The sequence below is a fragment of the Myodes glareolus genome, chromosome 1, assembly GCF_982192425.1.
Source record: "Myodes glareolus chromosome 1, mMyoGla1.1, whole genome shotgun sequence".
Taxonomy (NCBI): domain Eukaryota; kingdom Metazoa; phylum Chordata; class Mammalia; order Rodentia; family Cricetidae; genus Myodes; species Myodes glareolus.
In genome coordinates this window covers 96,221,143-96,246,373 of record NC_142026.1, presented here as the reverse complement: position 1 = coordinate 96,246,373, position 25,231 = coordinate 96,221,143, and the positions used below count along the sequence as shown (strand labels likewise).

Sequence of the window (25,231 nt, the reverse complement as noted above, 5' to 3'; positions counted from 1 at the left end):
GTGAATGGCAACAACTTGTTGGTAATTTATAGTTAATTTGATCTATGTTCTTCAAAAGAAGCCTATTAAAAAACTTTATTGATTCTTTGTGGATTTCACATCATGTATCCCAATCCCATTCATCTCCCTTCTGCCCTTGCAACTGCCACCCCAACATAAAATGAAAGCAAAAAGAAAAACACTAAACAAAAACAAATATGTCTTGGTGTGGAAGCTGTATGTGAAACAGTGAGTCACACAGTATACTTTTTAGTTCATACATCTTTAAGTGTTCATTGCAATGCTCATTGGTCTATTTTGAGGACTCTGGCTTCTGCTATGCCCTGGATACTGTGCCCTCACTGAGTCTGCTCCTGGATATCACATTATTGCCTTGTGTCATAGAGATCCAGTAGCTCAGACATGCAGGTCTGGTCTCATCACATGCTCCAACAGTTCACAGTTTAGGTGGATGTTGGGATGGACCAAGGCATAGCCCAAATTCTGGGCCTGGATGGTAGCTGGGTTTGTCAGTCTGCCAACTTTCCCTCATTGTCACTACCAAGATGAGCACTACTTCGCTGCCCTGGCTACCTCACCCAATGCAGCAGATAAAAAGGAGCAGGGCCAGCTCACCTGCAACCACACCACCAGGGCTAGCTTTACTCTTTTGCCTAGGTGAGGTATAAGGCCCATTCTCCTGTGTGCTGCAGCCAGTGAGGGACAAGGCCAGCTCTCCCACTCTTTTGACCCCCAGGCTGGCTCTCTTACCTGCCATAGGTGGCAAGGGGAGAAGGAGGAAGAAAGCTTATTTTCCAGAGAAAAATTAAGTTTTCTTTAATTATTCCTGTCTCATGCCACTGATCTAAAATACTTTGCTTACTAGGATCTCAAACAGTAGGAATTTTGCTTCCAAATTCTCACTATTTTAAGGTAATCTTTCCAAGGCTATATGGCTAAGAAAGCTTGCACCTTGAATTTAAGTAAGTTTGGTTCTAAAAGCAAAAGGGCCCCTGCACAACAAAGCAATAGTGTTTTTTCTCAAATGATATTTGGTTTTACTAAATCATACCTAGACTATAAAGTAAGAGATAAGTGAAGGATTGTAAATCTAAAAATCAATTATTATAACAAAATTGGTATCAGCCTTTTCCAGTGGCCACATAGTAAAACTGTCACCCAGGAGTATTTAATGTATGTTCAGTTCTGCATAGGATGGTTGTGTCCCCACACTACCACATAGATTCAGGATTTCATGCTCTTCTCTGACTATAAATATCCATGTAGAAATTTAACAGGTGTTTTTGGGAGATTCAGAGGATTAAAACAGACATAGTTTAACCTTTGCCTAGCTGTAAGTTCAAGCTACCTTTGGGATGAACTTGTAAACTGTGCTCATAATTTTATTTATCATTTATAAAGCTTTTAATTCCAGGTGCAGTTTTCCTCCCGCCAGTGCCTTGCAGGTTTGTTCGGTCCCACCTGTAAACCCCTTCCCTACTGTTGTGGGCTAGTCCTCAGTCTGGAAGGTCACTGTAAGAGTAGCTCTGGCAGCATCTGCAGAATCTACAGATGATGATCAGATGGTAACACCCTGGCACAAACACCAAGAAGCCCACAATCAGGATGGCAATGATCCGGCTGGTCCCCATGTGGCTGATGTAGCCCGTCAGCAGAAGGCAGCCCGTCACAATGAGAGTAGTGCCAATCAAAAACTGCAAGGTGGCACAGATGATGGTCTTGTAATGAATCTTAGCAGGGTTGTTGTTTAAGAAGAGAGCTCTCATGACACCGGGAGCTCTTTAACTCAGAGCTAGTCAGCAGCTCAGGTTCCTCCTGAAGGTTACAGTTTTCTGAGTCAGCACTGACGAGCTTCTAATGTTTACTTTGCACCTAGCATCGCAATGTGAACTTGCAGCTCAGTTCCCTTCCAAAGGTTGCAGTGTTCTGGGTCAGTGCAGGAGGGACTCCAATGCTTACTTAGTTCCTGAGGATCCAAGAACTACATTGGTACAAGTGGATCATCATCGCTAGAGTGGATGACTTTACCTGGCTGCCACGCAGAGTGCAGGGGCATCTGAGAAGATCTGACGGTTGCCCGTAGAGGCACGCGCAGCAGTTTCCGCAATGTCTGTCTACCGTATGCCCCCACTACACAACAGCGGCTTCTGAGTAGCTGTCACTTTTGTGTCATTGAACAAAATTTTAAATCTCAAAAATTATGATGACTTTGACAGAGAGTATGGTTTGGGCTTTATTTTTGTTACATTGTTAAGCCAGCTCTAGTAAATATCCTAATTCTGTGATAATTGAATTTATTAGATTTAGTTGGTGTGTGAACGTTTAGCTTGACTGCCTATTGGGGGAAGACGTCCTGGTTTCTAACTCACAAGTTATGTTTTCACTCCTTGTGCTTAGTAAACCAAGGGAGAAAAACATAATGTGAAGACGGTTGAAAAAAACCATTTCAGTAATACTTTTCATAAGTGTACAGCTTAGTGTACTCGATATAATATTTCACTCTGACTTTTTACTCTTCAGGTGGGAAAATAAAATGTTTCTCACAATAGAATAACAAGATCCTTTGGGGATCCTTCCAAAGACCTTCAGTACCAAGGATTATTTATCCCCTACAATGTCCATGTTTTCCCTTTGGTTCCAGTGTCTTCATATTAAGCTCTTATACAGTAGCAATCATTTCCTTGTGGAAAAGGATGACTTAAATGTCATTATTGAATCTTTTGAACCTGGCTTGGCCTGGCTATTCCTCCATGTACATCTGGCTTAGAGAGTTAGATATCTCTATCATTCCCTACTTCCCGCCATTGTTGAGCCTTTTATGTGACTGAACATAAATTTAGAACTTCCCACAGAAACATAAATCAGAAATAGACCTCAGGTTTCCATTTGTTTATAATTTTGCAAAAAGTGAAGGCTCATTAGATGATTCGTATTTAGGAATAAATATAGCAAAGAGCATAAATGAATTCACTCACTTTGCCAGAATTACTTAGGCTTAAACAATTGAATAATAGTCTTTATTCGTACCATACACTCTAATATGATATACTACACAAGTGAATATCTGTTCATAATTTTTCAGTTGGAAATTGAGGCCTGAGTGTTTTTTCTTTTATCAAAGTCTCCTTGATACCAAGGTTAATGTGGCTATTTATTTTGGACCCACTCTCTTTGTTGTTTTTGTTTAGTGCTCTTACTGGAAATTATCATCAGACCAGCACTCTCTCCTTCTGTTCCCTTTACTGAATACACACTGAGTTGTACTTTAAACTATTTGGCAATTCACAAAATCCCCAATCCTACTTGTCTTCTAGAAATAATTTCTCTTTTTTGCCTGTCAGATTAGTCTATTTCTCTGCCATGGGTTAAATATCTTTAAATTCCCCCTTTTCAAGCTCTTTTAATCTCAGTAAGGGAGCAAGAAAGTGAGAGTTATTAATAAAAAACAGAAGTAGACAATAGCACTATATCACAATGTGTATAATACAAAACACATGAAAGAATAAGATTATAACTGGGTGAAATACTTGAAATAAAGGAATTAGGAAAAGATTTTTTTATTTTCAGAGAAGGAAGACCAGAATGAAAAATTACTTGAGGAATTGCTAGAACTTCAGGATCTAAACCAAGGCAAGGCAGCTATTAAACGAGTGATAGTTAGAAAGCTGTTTTAAAGTCTTAAGTGTGACGGATTAATTTCTTACAATTATGATAAAAACATATAGTGTATACATTACTATTGTAAGAAGAGTTAAATGTACAACACAGTAATTTTTAAGTAACTTTAAAGTCCTTAAGTCTACTTTGTTCTTTTCTCCCAGATAAATTGCTCTTATTATTACATAAAAACCTGAGATACTTGGTGTTCAAAATTCTCTACCTAAAGAAAATATTTGAAAGTAGAGTGTATTGACTTGTGAAAGTATTTCAAGTGAAAGAATGCAAGATGCTAAGCTCATTCAGTGGAAGATTATTCCAGAATTCACTGTGAAAAAATAGAAGAAATATGAAAAATGAAATCAATACAGATCCTCAAAACTTAAAATCATAGCAATAGATTCCAGTATGGGTGGAGTAGATGAAATTTCAGCAAAATAATTCAAAGGAATTTCAAGAATTTTAAATGGAGTCAGAGGATATGGATAAATTATGAATGAATTAAAAAGAGCACAAAAGAATGGATGAAATAAGACAATATAGGTCAGGAACATGTAGTTTAACAAAAAGATAGAAAAACTGAAAAAGATCAAATTGAAATTTTTGGAAATGAAACGTTCATTGTTAATCAGGAAAACAACCCTATTTATGATATCTTCAAAAATATCCAAGGATAAACCCAATCAAGAAAGTTAAATTTCTCTAAAAGAACATATAGAGACACTAGATCGAGGAATTGAAGAAGACACCAATGGATGAAGAGCCCTGTCACATGTCCACAGGATTAAACTGTAATTAGTTTCAGATCATGGAATCTCCATCAAATTCAAAATACTCTTGATCCTGTGCTCCTCACAGCATAGAATTCCCACTGGGACAGATAGAGCGAGCAGGCAGTTGAGGTTTATTTTAGCAGCCGTAAAGACAGCAAAGGAGAAGAGCGAAGTATGTCATCTAGCGTGGACTGCTGACTGAGCTAAGCCTCAGCGGCCAGACTGTTTCTAGTATTTAGCCTTACAAGTTTTGACCTATCATGCCTGTTCACCTTGCCTATCCATGGGGGCAGTCCAGGGTCTTTTTCCAGCAACAGGTGAAGGTTTTCTTAGACGTCATCCTTACCCAGAATTCAGTCTCTTAGATAGCAAGAATATGTATAAAGGTACATAGAATTGAGAAGTTCATTAGGAGAAAGGGCAAAAGTGCCTTACTCATGTTCTGAAGGGTGAAGGGTGTGTGTTTCCTGAGAGCTGACTGGAGTCTACTGAGACCACCAGCATCTGGTTACTTCTTTCTCAGGCTAGTTTGGCAAGCTGTCTCATATCATATTCACAGGCAAGCCCCAGCACTTGAATTTCCCAGTGTTCCATGAGACATCTGATCACTCTGTCTCGCTTTAGACAAAAGTTCTGTTAGGTCTGTTAAGCCAGAATCACCCCCACCATTCATGTTTATTCTCAATAATTTTCCATCTAGTACATCTACCCCAGCCCTACAATCTGGATACAGACTCACTTTCCCCTGAGTTTACTGTTTGGGTTCATTCAATTACTCTAAAGATGTTCAATATGGAGATTAATCATCAGTCAGTTCTCTGTACTCAAAAAAAGTGAGTTTCCAACTACTGACTTTTTATTTTTCTTTTCATGGATTTCCCCTTACAAAATAACTAACTGCTACCCTACTGAGTAAAGAGTCTACCACCAAATGCCAACTGCTAACTCAATTGCTTTTTAGTGAACAAAATTCAATTCGTTGAGAGACTGTACATAGTCAATTGAAAGGGGTTGTCTCTTCATTTACTTAAACAAAGGATAGGTCGGAAAGACTCTTTGCTTGCTTTTTTTGTTGTTGTTTTGTTTTTCAAAACAGTGTTTCTCTATGTAACAGTCCTGACTGTCATGGAACTGACTTTGTAGACCAGACTGGACTCGAACTCACAGAGATCGCCTGCTTCTGCCTCCCAAGTGCTCCGATTAAAGGTGCAAGCCTCCATGCCCAGTCGTGATTAGCTTAACTTTAGTCAGGGTTATGTATCTTATTCTAGATCTTTATCTGCATATCCCCAATTACAGTTTACAGCTAAGATTCTTTCCAAGTTCATTTAACAAGAACACTTCACCCTTCCTGGTTGATGGCCATCATCATCTAACTAGGCTCCTTATCCATCTTCTTCGTGCAGTTCACAGCAGGTCACCATGATCTGGCTTCAGCAAGGATCCCATTAAATCTGTTTTCATGGTATTTCCCTCATTCCTGAGTTGCTCACTAATAGGGTTTATTATTACTGGCCCTTTCCTAAACTTTGCCATAATACATTCTGAGACATTCAGTCTCATTGCAAAATCCTTTTGCAGAGGTTCCCACACCTGTCATGATGGTCTTTTTTAAAACCACATTTTAATGGCTGTTGTTAAAATAAATTTTCACAAACAGTGAACATATCATCTATAAATGATAGAACACAAAATTCTACAATATAAAAATCAGAAAAGAAAGATTGATAAACTGTAAATTCCTTTCTGCTTCATATTTCTCTTTTATGGCTCTGCATAGGTTCAAGAAAATTTCTTTTACTGGTATTCCATAAATTACTGCAATGAGATACTATATATTGTATATGTTATTTGGAGCCAAATTATTCTTATTGCAACAAAATATTTGACTGAGACACTCCTGCAAAAGTTTCAAGCTATCATAATGCTCTATGCCATCATGGGTCCTGAAACAAAGCCAGTAAACCATGAGCTAGAATCTCTGAACCAAGAAACCAGGATGAATATTTTTCCTTGTCATAGACTAGAAACTAGCAGTGCACTGATAGTTGAAACAACAAACCAAAATAATTCTTTGAGCCCATAAATTAGTCACCTTGGGTATTTGGTTGCAGTGATGACCAACTTGTGTTGGTTCCATGTGGTGTCTGTCACGAATGTTGCTACCATATATATATTCATGATCCAAATATAGCAAATTTTTAAATGTCTACAGTTACTTTATTAATTAAATTCCTTCTCCATTGAGAATTTGAAATTCACCTAGATTTTTTCTAGTCTTTAAAATGACTTTATGGCATGGGTTTAATGAGAATATGTTACAGACAGAACTCTTTTTCTCCTAATACCTTGTAATTAAACCAGTAGGGTTTTTTAAAATTTATCTTTTTATTGATTCTTTGTGGATTTCACACCATGTATCCTGATTCCACTCATTTTTCCATCCCCTCATTTCTACCTTCTGCCCTTGCAACCTCCTTCCCCAAAATAAAATAAAATTTTAAAGAAAAAACAACAAAACACACAAAAAGTCTTGGCGTGGAAGTTGTTGTGTGAAATAGCAAGTCACACTGTATACCCTTTAGTCCATGTATCTTAACTTGTAAGTGGTCATTGCAATGCTTATTGGTCTGGTTTGAGGTCTCTGGCTTCTGCTATACCCTGGATACTGAACCTTCACTGTGTCTGCTCTTGGATATCTCATTGTTGCCTTGTGTCATAGAGATCCAGTAGCTCTGGATCTGCAGGTCTGGCTTCATCACATGCTCCAACAGTTTATAGATTTGGTGTATGTTGGTGTGTGCCAAATCATAGACCAGGTTCTGGATCTGGGTGGTTTCTGGATTGGTCAGTCTGCCAGTTTTCCTTCACCATCACTATCTGGGAGAGCTCTGCAGTACAGCCCTGGCTCGCTCACTTGATGCAGCAGACAGCAAAGAACGGGGCCAGTTCTACTACATCCTCAGGTCCAGCCTACCTACTCTCACACTACCAGGGCCAGCTCTACTGTTTTGCCCAGTCACCTGGTGAAGACAGATGGTGTGGGAGGGTCTTCTTTCTATGTGTTGCTTTCATTGGTTGAATAAAGAAAACTGCCTTGGCCTTTTGATAGGGCAAAACTTAGATAGGCAGAAAAAAGAGAACTGGATGCTAGGAGGAAGAAAGAGGCAAAGAGCTGCCATGAAGCCAACTGCCAAGTCAGATGTGCAGAATCTCTCCTGGTAAGCCACAGTCACATGGTGATACACAGATTTAATAGAAATGGGTTAATCAAGATGTGAGAGTTAGCCCATAAAAGGCTAGAAATAATGGGACAGCAGTGTTTAAATTAATATAATTTTCATGTGGTTATTTCAGGGTTAAGCTAGCCAGATGGCGGGAAGGAGTCCGCCGCACCTTTTACTACAGACAGAACCAGCTCTTCCATTCTCAAGCCCCCGAGTTTGACTCTCCCATGTGTTTCAGGTGGCAAGGGGTGAGCAACAAGGGCACATTTCCTTTACACTTACCATCCCTTGGCATAGGAGGAAGGGGTGCAGTTCTTCTGCTCTCATGCTTACAGACCTGGCTACCCGCCCCCTGCCAACAGAGTGAGCTCTAGTGTGGTGCACAGGTGATGTGTTGTGCCCACTCTGCTGTGTGCATGGACTGTAGAGTCATCAAGAGCCACACAGACATCAGGAACTTGGGCTACAACCTAGGGCAGTTAGTGTCAATGTGTTGAAGTCTGTTGGGGCCATGTAGATCTGAGTATCCTGTGCTGCCTTTCAGGGTCATGGTGTCCTCTGAGCCTAGATTGCTGCCAGGGGCCATGTCTGGGTTCATGACCCTGTCATGGCTGCCATTGTGTTGATGTCCATGATTCCTTTTACCACCAAAAGCAGTGAGGATAGGGCTGCAAAGAGTTGTTGTTCCTTCCTTTTTGTTTAAATAGAAAAGGGAAAATGATGCCGGAAGTCCTTCTGTCTTTGTGTTGCTTTTATTAGTTAATGAAAAAAGAGACAGCGTTAGACCTATAAGGGGGAACAGAGATAGGCAGGGAAAACTAAGCAGAATGCTGGGAGAAAGGAGGTAGAGTCAGAGAGAAGCAATGGAGCTCTCCTGAGACAGATGCAAGTCAGAACTTTAGCTGGTAAGCCACAGCCACATGGTGAGACACGGATTAATGGAGATGGGTTAAATTAATATGTAAGAGTTATCTAGTCAGAAGCTAGAGCTAATGGGCCAAGCAGTGATTTAATTAATAAGGTTTCTGTGTGATTATTTCAGTTCTGGGCAGCTGGGACAAATAAGCAACTCCCTCATCGAACAAATTAGCACCAACGTAATGGACTAAATCCACGTAAAACCTGAGAAAGTTTAAAAAGGAATCCTAGACATGAAAGAACAGAGTTAAACATGGTTTGGGAGCAGCAATTTGTTGGCTGGGCTCTGTTTGCTAGAAATAAAGCACAGATCCTTTAAGAGAGGTTTTTCTGATTCAGCCATAGCAGAAAAAAAGCCAAGCCATTTTGAAATGCCTGCTTTCTGGGCCGTGCTGCCAGTGCAAACTCTGACTCTTTCAGGCAGGAGTTCAGCTACAGAGTATTTGAGTGGGGTTGTGAGCAGTGTGCTGTGGCTTGCTTGATGGCAACTTGGACCATATGTGTGCCTGGAAGTGGGGGGTGTGCATGGCTCTCAGAGGCAGTGAGCAGCTCTGCCATACTGGACTGGATAGGGCAAGCAGGAAATGCTGTATTTTCCCTAGCAATAGCACAGCTTAATTTTTAAAGAAGCGCTTAGCATTTTAAGTAACATTCCTGGGCACTAAAGAATTACTGATATACAGTAAGACAAATTTAGATGAAAATGAAAATTAAATGCATCGCAGTGTTGTATAAATGTACATAGGCTTGAGAGAGAGAGACGATAAAGAGTATAGTTATAAAATGAATATAGACAGTTATATAAAGAAGTAAATGTTTTAAATGTTTTAAAATAAGGTAAAGTCTTTAAAGAGGCACAGTACAGACAGTCACAGATTAAAAGGAATAAATAAAGAATAAGCCTTGCAAAGATAGAAAATTCACAGAGACTCTGGATTATGTATGTTATTGTGATTTTTTGAATTTTTTGATATTGAAGGAGCTAAGTACAGGGAGACATTTCATTATATGGGCACTAAGCTAAACCAGCATGTATTTTATAAAGGTATCTTGACTATAGAATTTGGGTCTAAGGATGTGCTGCTTTGGAAAAGAGGTTCTTTTGTCTCCACAGAGGATAAATCCTGTAGATTCTTCCACACTAATATGGCTTGATTAACTAAAACCACCTCAAAGGTCACTTTGAATACACCTCCTCAAAATACTTCACCCAATAAACAGCAGGAAGCAGTTTGGAGAGAAATAACTACATCTATATTCCCAAATATTGTCTATAAAGGTTTGTTTACATTTAAAGGGGATATACTATAGAGATGGATACTTTATATTAGTTTGGATCTTGCTCTATTGATACAAATTTAAGATCAATTCTGTTATATATGTGTATTTCTGCTCTTGATTAGGGTATTGTGTTTGTTCAGTTCATTTAAAAAATAAGTGTAATATATAATTAAGAAATAGAGGTTAGTAGATAATAGTCACATTTGTAGTCATGTTAGTTAGATTTTCTAGATATACAGAGATGTATTTCAAATAGGCATTGTTCAAACCTTTCAAAGACTACAGAATATGGCATTTAAAACGTTTTAAGAACTTAAGACTTTTCATGACAGTGAGACACGTCTGCTCCTGGCAACATCAGTTACTTCAAGAGGAAGATGGACATTGAAGAGTCTCCTTCTAGAGTTTGCTAGCCATTTCAGGCAATAAACTCTTCTTGCCTAGACTGCTTAACTGGACATGCAGGACCCACGGAGAGATGATTGCTAAACTTGCCTAAAGGTGAAACAAACCTTCAGTGTTCCTATTCCATGAAAGAGTCTGCCAAACATTGTGCAGGACACAGAAGAAAATGACTAATAAACTGCCAATAGAGCGGGAACTGTCATTGAAACTTCCCACTTCATGGAAAAATCTGCTGGATGCTAGGGCCCGTGGGTTGAATGTGGATGCCCCAATGGTACAAAAACTTTGGGTGACTGTACAGGTAGCAAGATGTCTCTGTCAATTCTAGAGTTTTAAAAGTTGCTTACAATGAACTTACTGTTTACTTAGGTAATATTCTATCCTGGAGTCTTTGATGGAATTGAAGAGTAGATAGTAATAATATAGTTTTCCTTAGTTATGATAAAAGATAAAGTAGATAATAAATATTGTAACTGTAATTCTTGCTTGTTGCCTGTTTTATTATATTTAATTTTGCTATATTAAAGTTAAAATATTCCTTTTTATTTAAACAGAAAAGGGGAGATGATGTGGGAGTCCTCTCTGTATGCTGTGAGTACCATTGGTTAATAAAAGACTACTTTGAGCCCATAGCAGAGCAGGGCTTTAAGAGCTGAGTGGGGTATATAAAACTGAATGCTCGGAGGAAAAAGGAAGAGTCAGAGAGAAGTCACGGAGTCACTGCTGGAGACAGATGTGCTGAAGCTTTGCTGGTAGGTCACGACCTTATGGAGATACACAGATTAATGGAGATGGGTTAAATTAATATGTAAGAGTTAGCCAATAAGAAACTAGAGTTAATGGGCCAAGCAGTGATTTATGTAATATAGTTTCTGTGTGATTATTTCAGTTCTGGGTGGCTGGGACAAACAAGCAGTTCCCTTCTTACTATACCTTTCACTGACTGTACCAGTCTGGAGAGCAGGACCTGGTCCTCCTAAGAGCAGCACAGGAGCTGTCCCTGCTCATGCAGGTGTGGGTGAGCAGACCCTGAAACCCTTTGCCCCTTGTTCCTCACCCATCAATACAGACCTTAGCTGTGATTAGACCATGGATTTAGACAGAGTTCTTTGTAGCAGCCCTGGCTCAGATGTTACCATGATTCTGGTTGGCAGTGCATGTCACTTAAATGGCATGGACCCAACAGTAGCATGACCCTTGTACCCCGATATGTCTCCAGGTGTGAGCCCAGATCCTGGGTTTCCACACTTAAATCAACATATGTCTAATCTTTGATTTTTATGTCTTTACTGCAAATTAAAATCTGTTATATTATGTTTAAAAGGCATATATGTTTTTATGTGATATCTTTTTTTATTTCACATAGTACATTTGAATGAGTATATTGATTTTGAAAGCAATCAATTAAAGTCAAGTATAAGAGTAATTGAATTTTTAGTGTTTATTCAATCCTAAAGTAATTAAAGGTAAAAAATGTGAACTGTTGAAGAATCTCTGAAGACTACAAGCCATTTTTTATGTTTTCTGTTAAACCATTTTTGTGAAAGATACCAATGCTAGTAACTATCTTTGAAATCAATGTTATGGCCAGCAAGCTAAGATTAAGTTAATTTTCTCATTCAAGAATTAAGTTTTAAATTCATAGTTAAGTGAGAGGAAGAAATTAATTTTAATATTTAAGTATGGCCTTTGGTTAGTACATTTTTATAAGATTAATTCACATGGTAATTAAAATTCTACTCATTTATATCCCAGATGAACTTTAAGGGAATGTTTTTCATGTTCTTGTTGAATATTCTGTCAAATCTTTCATTCTGATCCACAGTCAAGTGATGCTTCCAGTCTCCAATGGTTCCTAATGGGAGAAGCACAGAATAGCACCTACGTAAGTAGCAGTATTGGGACACAGTCCACCCAACTCACTCTACTCCCTTCAGCTCACACTGCACATCACTGAGTTCTCTGGAGGGTTAGGTGGGCTATCTCTCCTCTCATCACAGAAGAAACTTCAGAGTAGCAACATAATAAATAAGTATCACTAGTTACTACCACTGAGTTGTAGCCAATTTTTAGAAAGAAAAAAAAACACCTTGAAACTTAAAAAATTTAGAATTTTAAAAGTACATTTTACTATGTACCAATAATTATACTAAGAAAACACTTAGACTTCAAACACAGTATATTTCAAACACAGTCTTTTGAGGTACATGCTGTTTGGCTTTTCATTTTTAAACAGAAAGAAATGAGACACAGAGGTTTTTAGCAAGTTAAGTCAAGGTATCACAGAGATTCAGAGGAGTTACTGTTGTGGTTTTACTGAGTAGGAATTTGAAATGATCACTACACTAATTAAAGTGTAGCTATTTAGGGTCCTTAGTTGTCTGAAAGGATGATATTATTATTTGCATTTGGAATGGGTGGTGGGCTATCATGGGTAAGACATTTAGGCTTGCTGAGGAGTGAGATATGAGAATCGATGTTAAGTGGCAGAAGAGACAATATAAAAGAGTTCCTGAAAAATATAAAAATCCAAAAATATTTAAATAATAGCTAATTCTCATAGCAATGATAAGTTAAAAGGGTATCAAGAGGGAAATATTCATTCTTACCCATATCTCTGGGCATATAATGAGATCATAATACGTTTATTGCCTGTTTACTTTATTGAATTCATGTCAGATAAAGTTATTAAGACATCACTCTAATTTTTATGATGAAAAAAACCTCACACATGAGGAAGCAGCATTTTAAACTTTGTTTTCAATATAAGCAGACAGTAAGTTTACTTGTTCAATATCCTAGGAAAATAGTAAATAATATTGTTCTTGTCTAAGCAGTGCATCACCATGTCTGTAATCCTAGCTTTCAGGGAGCATGTGCAGTAGAGGTAGGAGGATTATGAACTTAAGGTAGCTGTGGTTGCTCAGACTACACTGAGAAACACACATTCTCTCTCTCTCTCTCTTAGAAACACACACACACACACACACACACACACACAACCAACAAAACAAAACAAAAAACTGAAATAAAGCAAAAAACAACATCAAGAAACCAATAAGACAATATCAATTATAGTCTTAACTTCTAACACATCTAGAACAAGGACAAGACCGTTGACATCCTTTAAAAATTGAGTTGTGTTGCCTAAAATGTAGGAAACTCATATATATTTAGTAAGTGAAATTGTCAGATTTTTAACTAAAACTACTACAGACCCTTCAGGTTCTGTGTTTCTAAAATGCTTGATGCTTCCAAATGTCATTATCACCTGGAGAAATACTTTAGAAACACATAATATTTTTCCAAAGTACTCCAGGAAAACTCAGCATTTTTTTTTCTTTTAGCCTCTACAGACTAGTAAATTTCACCTTTGCGGAGGAATGTTCCCTCATCACTTCTTGTCCCAATTTCCTTTTTTATAATATCTTCATAATTTGCTCGTGGGTCAGATTTCATGTTCTGAAACGTAGCTTGTCTCACAACAGCATCTACATCTTTTTCACTCAGTACTTTCTCCAGAAAACTGCATATTTTAAGCACTGAGCCCCTGAGGTCCTGAAAATGTCATGGGTTGAGAAGTTACTGACCTTTTAATGGAGGTGTGAGTTACAGCCCAATGAACAGGTAGGATTTACTTTTGGAATGCAAAGATTGTTCAGTACATGAAAGCATCATAGAAACAGGGTGAAGAAAAACTGAAATTATTATTTATTGTAATTGACACAGAATAAACCATTAATAAAACACAGCTCTTTTGAGACTAGGTAGCCTATGGTGGTCTGGAATTCAGTATGTAATCTACATTGCTCTCAAAGTTAGGCATGGTCTTCCTTTTGTAGTGTCCCATGGGCTAGAATTAGAGGTAGCAGCTACTATACCCATCTCAATATCATTGTAAAATGAAAGCATCGCAAATGAGCAGAAGAACCCAGGTACCTCCTTTCAAAACACTGTGCATTCATTGTTTTTGGCTAGAATCATGTTTGGTTGAGAAGAATATGATCATTTTCATCTGATGTCTGCAACCAGTCACATGTTACTACTTCCATTTAACATACTACTGAAAAATAATAGGCAGTTAATTTAGTCAAGAAAGAAAGACAGAGCATCTAAATTACAGGCAAAGAAGTAAAATTTTCTCTGTAAAATGAATGGCAGTATGATCTCATATGTAGCACAAAAACTAGGGAAAGCAACAAATCTGCTAGAACAGTGAGATTTTACAAAGCTGTGAGATATAAATCAAATCAACACACAAATATTAGTTGAAATTATAAATACTAGTGATGAGTAATGCTAAAATAAGACAAAAATACATGAACTTTGAAGTAGTAGGATTCAAAAAACTTAAGAAGAAATGGAGAAACGGTTAGAGACAGATCCACTGAAACCATCAAAACATCAATGAAAGAAAAAGAAACAGAAACAAACAGAACAGCATCCTACACTCATGAAGTGGAGGACAGTTTTATTTATTTATTTGTTTGTTTTTTTGCACTAGGATTTCTCTGAAGTTTTGGAATCTGTTCTGGATCTCATTCTGTAGACCAGGCTGGCCTTGAACTCACAGAGATACCTCACCTCTGCCTCCTGAGTGCTGGGATTAAAGCATGTGCCACCGCTGCCCAGCTGAGGACAGTTATTTTAAAGATGCTATACAAGCTAATCCACAATTTCTATGTAGTCTGTGACAAAATTGTTGTGTTTTTTTCATTTTTGCAAAAAAGAAAGGAAGAAAAGAAATCTCTGCAAAATTCATATGATATTTTGACACCTCATAAGAGTTAGTTCTCTTCTTTGCCTCAAGGATTGCAGTTAGCTCATCAGGACTGGCAGGAAGCCCTTTACTTATTGAATCATCTCTACACACAAGAAGTATTTGAATGGCATGGTAATTCTAACAGTGTGGTAATGACTTGAATACAGAAATGCACCAATAGAACAGACTAGACTTCCCAGGAAATCATTTCTCATTTATAATGGATAAATGATTGTTGATATGGGCTACCAAGAATGTTAAATGGGAAAGGTCATTCATTTCCACAAATGTTCTTGGGTAAATCAAATGTCCATAAGCTGAATTCTCATCTTACAATGTATTTCAAATAAATGAAAATTGGCTAAACATAAAAGCAAGGACCTAAATTACAATGCTCTTAGAGAGACTTAAAAGAAATGGTTTACCACACAGGATTTCACAGTTGTGTTCTGAATATCCCTCCACAAGTACAGAGACACAGGGGAATGATTTACATCATAGCATTTCACAGTGGTGTCTGGGATATATCTCTAGAAGTATAGACAGCCAGAAAATACTAAATTGATTATACTAAATTTAGTAATGCCTATATAAAAAAAGGACAGATTCAATGAAGTGAAAAGTTTACCTATAGAATTGGAGCAATATTTATGTCATTTATTTGATACAGGATTACCCTCAGAAATCCACAACAAAATCAACCTAACTAAAACTTTAAATAAACAGTTCTCAAAGGGAGTATAGACACATCCATTAAACACAGGAGAAAAATGCTCTCTATCACGAGTCATTTGGGAAGTGGAAACCGACAAGAAGAGCACACCACTTGTGTCCTATTATGATGACTATTCCTTAACAAATGACAGGAAATCATAAGCGCTGGTGTTTCTGGAAGAAATATAAAATTGTTCATTTGCAAAGGAAAACTTATGACGCTTGGTTCACGAAACAAAAACAGAACCACTGTATGATCCAGCAACTCCACCTCTGCCTTTTACTTCTGATTCCAAACAACTGAACCCAAAATCTCTGAAACATTTGTGCATCTGTATTCACAGCATCAGTATGCACAACAGCTAAAATGTGGAATCAAGCCAAACTTATGTCAATTATAGAACATAAATACAATGGGGAATTGCAGACAGAGAGGGAATTCTGATATATGATACATAAGCCTTGATGATATTGAGGACATCACAGTAAGTAAAGTAAGTCAATAAAAATGCAACTGTATGTCTCCACTCATGCCAAGTACTAAGCTTGAAGAAATTAATACAGGAAGAACATAGCGAGGTTATTTTGGGGACTGAGAAGAGAAAAATAAGAAGTTATAGTTTAACGATCCTAGGGTTCAGCTTGCCAAAAAGAATTGGAATAGTGGACATGACAAATGGTTACATAACAAGACATGATGGTGAAATGGCACATTTCAATTTATGGATTTTAAAATCATAATTAAGAGTGCAATTGGGGCTAAGCCTGAGTAGGAGTATAGTAGTTGTTTATGACAGATTAGTTTTATCCAGAGAAGTTGCGGCATTCTTCATGATGAAGAAGCACTACCCCAAATTCATGAAAAAATAATAATAAATAAGAATGAATACATGAATTTCCTTTGTAGATGTAAAATAAATATTGATTAAGTGAAGTTTGAAATCCCTTCCATATTTAATGAAAGTTGAGCTTCTGAGGAGTCTATACATTTAATACAAAAACAGAGATGGATTTACATCTGGGGACCAGATGGTTTAGGGCCCTGCTAAGATGACTTGAGTACATTAGTCTCCATCTTTGTGTGTGGTCATTTAAGAAAAAAACTTACAGTGTTGTGGTGAATAAAATAATAGGATTCTAATGCTAAGTGATTTAGACAAATGGCTTTGATGAACAATGACTGACCACAAAACCAGGAACAGAAAGAATATGAAAAACAGAACAATGCAGATGAAAGAAAGAGGAAAATGATGATAGAATTCTGGATGCTACCAATAATGGAGTTATTGGAAATATTTTTAACATAATATTATATTCAAGTAGGTGAAAGATAAAAATTTAAACTGCCTCAACCCAATCCTATAAATGAAAATGAATTAAAAACAGACTGTGTTTAATTAATAAAAAGTAAATCTCAGTGAATAATTTTAGTACAAGCTTCATCTTAGATGAACTCAGCAAAATCAAACATGGAGTCAGGAGTAGGAGCAAACTAACTCTCAGAATAATACAGAATGGAAAGAAAAAGATGTTGGCCCCTGAATGAAGAGCTTTGGCTGTCTTAGATGAGATGACACAGACCTTTAATTCCAGGATTCAGGAGGCAGAAGCAATTGGATCTCTGTAAGTTAAAGGCTATTTAAACTGGTCTAAATAAAGTTCTAGACAAGCCAGGACTACATTCTGAGATGTTATCTCAATAAAAGGAATAAATTTACAAAAATATAGGGAGTTTTGTATGTGATAAAGTTCATTAGACTCCTGTGACTTTTATTTTCTTTGTGCAGGATAGGTTTTTAGCAAAAGAGACATTTCCTCAATCCTCCTCTTTTCTCTGTTCATCATTCTGAGACACATTTTATGAAAGAATAAACTGTTTTTCATATAAATCTAGGAACACCTCTCTGATTTGCTCCATATTCAATCTTCAGTGACTACTACACTAAGGTACATAATACAAATGCAATTCTTTACTGCAGACTTCAACCAGTTGGAACATACAAAGGAAAAAATAAAAACACATGGGAAGGAAAAATTAAGTTCCTCACATCCCAGAAGGATTTGTCATTAAGTGGATTCTGATGTCTTTTCAGGTAAATTAAAATATCTAGATTCTTTTGCTTGTCCGTGTTTACATTTTAAAGGTAAACACACACGGAAAAGACAAGCATTCAGTTCAAGAAGTTATTAGGACATGATTCTACCATGTATTTAGAGAACTGAAATATATAGGTTACTTTAGAACCCCACCAAATATATCTCTTCCTAATAGTAAGCCCCATCTTTTCTCCAAACAATGACTGTCCTCATCAATGAGGATAAATTTTTGCTATACCTGTACTTTTGCCCCATAAATAGGAATCTTTTAACACTGCATTCTATCCATGACCTTGTTCTTGAGAAAGGCAAACAGAAATGTTCCTGTATAGTCATGAAGTTCCTAGGGATGGCCCTTCTCAGGCAGTAAATAACCTAACTCATCTGAAATGAACTGGTTTATTGTCTTAGTGCGGTAATCATTGGAGAAGCAAGCATGAAAGTTTAGACAAAAATTACAAAGTTTCGCAGCAATGGACAAGGAAGACACCAAAACTATCTCAACTTTGGTGGAAATATAATTGCTAGAGAATATTGGGAGTTTTCTCTCTCTTTCAAAAATATTGATGTCAGTTATAATTATGGGTATGATGTGTGAGTATAGTCAGTAGGTAAATCTTCATCTTTATTTTGTCTACTCACATTTACCATTTTCACTATTAAACTCATGGTAGGGAATGATATTCCAAAGATACTAGTTTTGTTCCATTGCTGTTTTTTTTAAACTTTTAATGTCTCTTCATTACTTTTGGATTACAGAAATAATCATTACCATGACCCACAGATCTTACACAGTCCTGACTCTGGTCTTACATAGTAGTTTCTTGCTCCCTGCCCCACACCTTTGATGTTCAAGTCCTTTTCTTACTTGGTTCTAAGTACTGTATTGCTTCAAATAAAATTATTCTTGTTTTTTAGCTTTTACCTGTTCTTTTTATTGTTAATTTATATATATTAACTGTAAATCCCTGGTTACATTTACCCCCAGAAAAGTCATTATCTTCAGTTATACCAGAAAATTTTTGTGAATGCTGACATCATATTTGGCATTTATTTAATAAGTACACTTACTAGTCTAAAATCTCTAAAAGTTTAAAAATTGTAGTGTGTGTGTATGTGTGTGTGTGTGTGTGTGTGTGTGTGTGTGTATGCATGTGAGCATGCAATGTGTTTGCTGCATGATGAGAGCCTGTGCCAAGGTGCATGGGAGGATCTCAGAAGACAAATTTAAGGAGTTATTTCTGGTCTTCCACCCTTATGCGAGGCTTGAATTTGTGATGTCATGTACACATTGAAAACCCCTTCACCCACTGTGCCATGTTACCAACTAAGATACACTTATGGACTTTTTACTTTGGGTATTTGCTTTTTGACTGTTTTCCGTCCTTGTTAACTCATGGATTCTACATAAGTCAGTCCTTGTTTACTCTTGTTTTGCAGCCTGTCACAGAAATAAGCCATTTACTTATTTTTTATTAATCAATATGTCAATAAGTACCAGAATTTGGTGAACTTTAACTCTTTTTCTTTGATTTACAGACACTGTTTAATTGTGAACAACAAAAAATTATTCTCTATATTCATCTGAGAGTTGTTTCAAGATTATTTTTTTTAAAAAAACCAGAGAACTTGTCTCTGGCTCTAAATATTGTCAGTGGCTCTAATTGTCCACAATTTATAGTAGTTACATGCCTCACTGCTGTTTACTGGCCTTCAGTAGTGAGCATGAGAAACTATAGTAAAGTGGGTTATCATGTCAGCTCTAGCCTCCCTGAGAATATAGCCAAGAGTAATGAAGTCACCATTCAAAACCTTACTGTTATCTAGTGTTATTGCTATACATCTTCAACTACAAGACATGGACTTGGCTTAATGTTCAGCAACAGATGAATGAGTAAAAACTGATATATATATATATCATATACAATAATAATATAAAGTATATTATTATTCAGACATAAAAAGGAAGTAAAATTCTGTCATCTGCAGTGAAATGTATGAAGTTAACGACATCAGCTTAAGTTAATAAGCCAGACAATGAGACAAATTTCTTCTATTCTCTTATATGTTGAAACTTAAAAGTCAACCTTAAACTACTTTTAAGTGTTTTTGTGTTTAGCAGTAATTGGGGAAGGTCTGAGGGGGAAGAAAGGAATGCCAGAAGTCAGGGCGTGGCAAGATAAGATCAATGCATATTCTATTCATGGGCAAAAATATAACATCAAATCCCACTAATGGATGTAATTAACATGTGATAATAAAGTTTTTAATTATGGAAGCCATTGGTGGTGTGAAGTTTAGGGGTTGCCTTTGATACATAAGAAGGGATCACAAATGATGACTTCATAGGGAGAAGAGAGTTTGGAAGAAGACCAGTGAATGAGGCAGAGGCTGGACATTAGGAATCATCTCTAACAGAAAGCCCAAAGAAGAATTAAAGTATGAAGATAGCTGGGAGAATGTATTTTCAACCAAGAGAAGAACCTTGTAAAAGAAATCATTTAAAAACACAACTACCTCCTCTTACCTTCTTCATATCTTCATAGCTCAGGAACATAATATTGAAGTCATGTCTGTGCTCATACCAGCCTCTTATGTGGTCAAACCAATTGCTTCCTACCACTGGGAAGAAAAGTAACAAGTGAGAATGCCAAGCTGTGTGTCCATGTAATGGACAACAAACTCTGTGCCTTCTTTTCTGGTTTGGAATTTTAGAAATAAAATGGGGGGCCTGAAATGGATATCTATATCCCGATTTAAAATGTTTAGTGGTTTGGGGGAACAATTACCTGACATTCATAGAAACTTGCCTATATAATGTTACTACAGGAGTAGGAAAGAAGTAATAGAGAAATAAAGGGCCTGAGGCTGCAGGTGACTTTAAGGCATACTGTTTCATGTTCCTACTTCTCCATAAAGGGCACAAGTCTCTGTTTCTTCTCTTGTTCACTGTCTACAGTGGTGCAGAATCTGAATATCATCTTACAAGCAAGTGAAATTCTGATTTCACATGTGATGTGATGTGGGATAATGCTCTTGTAACTTGTAAAGATTTGTCTCTTGTATTGGCTTAATAAAATGCTGACTGGTCAGTATCCAGGCAGGATATATAGGTGGGGTGACCACACTAGGAGAATTCTGGGAAGAGGAAAGGCAGAGACAGTTGTCATCCAGAGCAAGCAAGATGAGAATGCTGCACTAAGAAAAGATACCAAGTCAAGTATTTAAATATATAGAAGAATTATGGGTTAATTTAAGTTGTAAGAGCTAGTTAATAATAAACCTGAGCTAATAGGTCTAACAATTTATGTAATTAATATAAGCCTCTATGTGTTTTTTTTGGGGGGGGACTGAATGACTATGGGTCCATGTGGGACAGAAACTTCTGTCTATGGTGATGAGCCTCTTGCCTTAATTAATCCACCTATGGAGTAGAATGAACAATTCCACTGCTGCAGTATAAAGCCATATACAGGCCCATGTAAAACATACAACCACCCTTAGCATTTGCTCTGACAGAATGGATTATTCTTCCTTTGCACTAGTTGGAAGGAATTGATAAAATATCCGTAAACCAAAACAGTTTTTACATGGCATGCCTTTGTAATCCTGACAATCCTCAAATGGTGCATAAAGATAGAAAACCCAGTTGATAGCATATAGAGTAGACATGCAATTGTCACTAGAGATAACTTCTTTGTGTTTTGTTTTTTGTTTGTCTGATATTGTTTTTTTGATGGAGGAGGGTTAACTGTCTATGTGTTACTTTCATCGGTTAATAAAGAAACTGCCTTGGCCTTTTTGATAGGCCAGCCCTTAGGTGGGTGGAGTAGGCAGAACAGAATTGTGGGAGAAAGAAAGCAGAGGCAGTCAGACGCCATAGCTCTCCTCCCCGAGATGGACCCCGGTTAGACTCGTCCCGGAAAGCCACAGTCAAGTGGCAACACGCATTAATAGAAATGGGTTGAATCAATATGTAAGAGCTAGCCAATAAGAGGTTATAACTAATTGGCCAGGCAGTGTTTAAATGAATACAGTTTCCGTGTAATTATTTCAGGTAAAGCTAGCCAGGCGGAAATGCAGCCCACCGCTCCTTTAACATTTTTCTTGTCTAGTATTTTTTGTTGTTGTTGTTCCTTTAAAAAAGAAATGCCCTGCTCCGTTTCTTTAAATTATGCTTTGTAAGTCTGAGAATTTGGCTTACTGGTACATTTTGTGTAATTCATTTGTGTCTGGGTTGATGAATTAATACTTACCTCTTCCATCTAGAAATGTTTGCATAAATGTTTCTATAGTATTTGAGGCTTCAAGTATAACCATCAAATTTGAATAATGAAAGTAGGAGGTCAAAACATCTTTAGGATTTCTGTAGATATAAAGAATCTGTAGATAGAATTATGGAATTATTTCTTTAAGCAAATCTTGGTTATGCTTATAAGTTTTTAAATATAATTTTATAATGTAATTATTTCTTCCAGTCTTTGAGCTGTACAAAGTCAAGTCGCTATTATTTATACTTTGTTGTTACAGAGAGTATTGTAATAAACAACCTTTCTTTATGACATTTCATGTTTAAGAATGTAGTTCAAAAAGAGGTCAAGACTATGATGGGTACATCCACTGAAACAGTCTACCTGAGCTAATGGGAACTCAACAACTTCAGCTGGACATGGAAGTAACAAACATAGGTCCAAACTAGACCTTCTGAATGTGGGTGACAATTGCATGGCTGGGGCATTCTGTGGGACCACTGGCAGTGGCACCAGGATTTATCCCTGCTGTTCCTGGATTTTTGGATAACTATTCTTTTTGGATGGATACCTTGCTCAGCCTGGGTATAGTAGGAAGGGCCTTGGAACTTCCCCAAAGCAATGTGCCTTACCCTCTCTGAGTAGTAGTTAGGGAGGTGGAACATAGGGGTATGTGGATAAAATGGGAAAAGGGGAGGTAATAGTAACTTGGATTGGTATGTATAATGAAAAAAGATAGCTTAATTAAAAATAAAAATTAAGTTAAATTAAAAAGAATGTATCTCAATTCTCAAAAAGCAGTATTATTTGTAATGTTCATAAATACTGAACAATAATTTGTCTTATGTGATCAAAATATATAAAAATTTTAATTAAAAATTTAAAAGTAAAATTAATTACCCATGACAGTCAAATGAGAGATATTATGTGATAGCAGAGGAGATAATTCTGAAAACAAAAACTAATAATCATAACAAAATGATTAGTGATATATTTATAACTGTCAATAAAAAGGAGCTTTTCCTTCATATCTTTCAGAAAAATAATGTAAACATGTGTTAAGAGCATAAATAGCATACAAACTCACACATAGAAGCAATAATCTGTGAATGTCTGTCCACAACATTAGCACCTGGGTATCTAGGGCAGGAGGACATGCCAGCTTTGGCTACATGAAATACTCTCGTAAGGGAAATAAAGTAAGGGAGTGAAGAAAAGAATAAGAAAGAAAAACCAAAACCCAAAGAACGTATCTCTAGGCTTAAAGCAAGGAAAAATTTCTAAAATGTGAATTTATTTAAAAGAAAAATCAGATGGGTCCCACCTATCCCATCTGAGCCAGAAGGAACAGGTGAGTATCTGAAATCTTGGCTGGAAAGCCCTGGCCCTAAACTCAGCACCTCTCCCACCCACAACGCCCCCAGCAATCAGGCATCAATTCTCTACCATCAACCAACTCCTGCTACAGGACCTACTGGCCCCACCTACACATGGAGGGACAGCAACTCCTGGAGCCACAGGCCCAAACTGCACCCAGAGGAAGAGGACAGAATCGCACCTGGAGGAAGAGCAACCATGGGAGCTACAGAACCCACTTGTACCAATTGCAGGAATAGATGCGTAGACAACAGTGTAAGAATCCATACAACAACATAAAGAGCAACATGGCGTCACCAGAAATGAGTGGTTCTACAGCAACAAAATCTGAACATCCCAACACAGATGAAGCAGAAGAAAATGACCTTAAATATAATGTTATGAAGATGATGAAGGTCCTTAAAAAGGAAATGAAAAATTCCCTTAAAGAAATGGAAGAAAAGACAAAGAAAAAACTGGAAGAAATCAATAAGCCCCTTAAAGAAAGCCAAGAAAACCATGAAAAAAATCAAACAAGTGAAGGAAATGGTTCACGACTTAAAAATTGAAATAGAGGCAATAAAGAAAACAAAAACTGAGGAAATTCTGAATGTGGAAAATCCAGGCAAATGAGCAAGAACTACAGATGCAAGCATAACCAACAGAATGAAAGAGATGGAACAAAGAATCTTGGGCATTGTATGTAAAATAGGGGAAATAGATTCATTGGTCAAAAAAATGTTTAATCCAACAAATTCTTAGCACAAAGCATCCAGGAAACCAATGTCACCATGAAACAACCAAACCTAAAAATAATAGGGATTGAAGAAGGAGAATACCAGCTTAAAGGCATAGAAAATATTCAACGAAATCATAAAATCTTTTCCACGCTAAAGAAGGAAATGCTTATGAAGGTACAAGAAGCATACAGAACATTAATTACATTAGACCCCCCCAAAAAAGTCCTCTTGTCATATAGTAATCAAAACACTAAACATACAGAATAAAGAATACTAAGAGCTGCAAAAGAAAAAGGACAAGTAACATAAAATGGCAAACCTATCAGAATTACACCTGACTTCTCAATGGAAATTCTGAAAACAAGAAGGTCCTTGACAGATGTTCAGCAGACACTAAGAGACCACGGATGCCAGCCAAGACTACTATACCCAGCAGAGCTCTCAATCACCATAGCCAGAGAAAATAAGATCATATGATAGTATACGTAAGTAACCCCAAAATTTCTACCAGGGAACGCCTACAGATGATAAACATCTTCAATAATATGGCAGGACATAAGAGTAACTAAAAAAAGTCAGTTAGTCTCCTATATACAAATGATAAATGGGCTGAGAGAGAAATCAGTGAGACATCACCCTTTACAATAGGCAGATATAACATGAAATATCTTGGGGTGACCAAAGAAGTGAGAGAGCTATATGACAAGAACTTTAATAAGTTTTTAAAAAGAAATTGAAGAAGATATTAGAAAATGGAAAATCAAAAAACCCCATGATGTTGGTTACTTAGGATTAACATAGTAAAAAATGACAATATTAGCAAAAGCATTACAGATTCAATGCAATCCCCATCAAAATCCCAACACAATTCTCCACAGAGCTTGAAAGAGCAGTGCTCACCTTCATATGAAAAAGCATAAATCTCAGCCTAAACAACGCTGTATACTAAAAGAACTTCTGGATGCATCACCATCCCTGACTTCAGGCTCTACTATAGAACTACAGTATTAGAAACTGCATGATATTGGCATAAAAACAGACATGTCAATCA

General features: G+C 37.0%; 1 protein-coding gene across 2 annotated transcripts in view; it reads right to left on the bottom strand.

The window, feature by feature from the left end:
* Positions 1-11,592: 11,592 nt before the first annotated feature.
* Positions 11,593-25,231, bottom strand: part of LOC125394327 (amine sulfotransferase-like) — a 34,609-nt gene continuing 20,970 nt past the window's right edge. For both annotated transcript variants that reach the window (XM_048425099.3, XM_087910971.1), the window contains 4 exons: positions 22,091-22,217; positions 20,362-20,456; positions 13,633-13,819; positions 11,593-12,116 (listed from right to left, as the gene is read on the bottom strand). In XM_048425099.3, the coding sequence (XP_048281056.2) occupies positions 11,998-12,116; positions 13,633-13,819; positions 20,362-20,456; positions 22,091-22,217 (528 nt within the window). In that variant the 3' untranslated portion in view covers positions 11,593-11,997. The remainder of the gene's footprint in view (positions 12,117-13,632; positions 13,820-20,361; positions 20,457-22,090; positions 22,218-25,231) is intronic.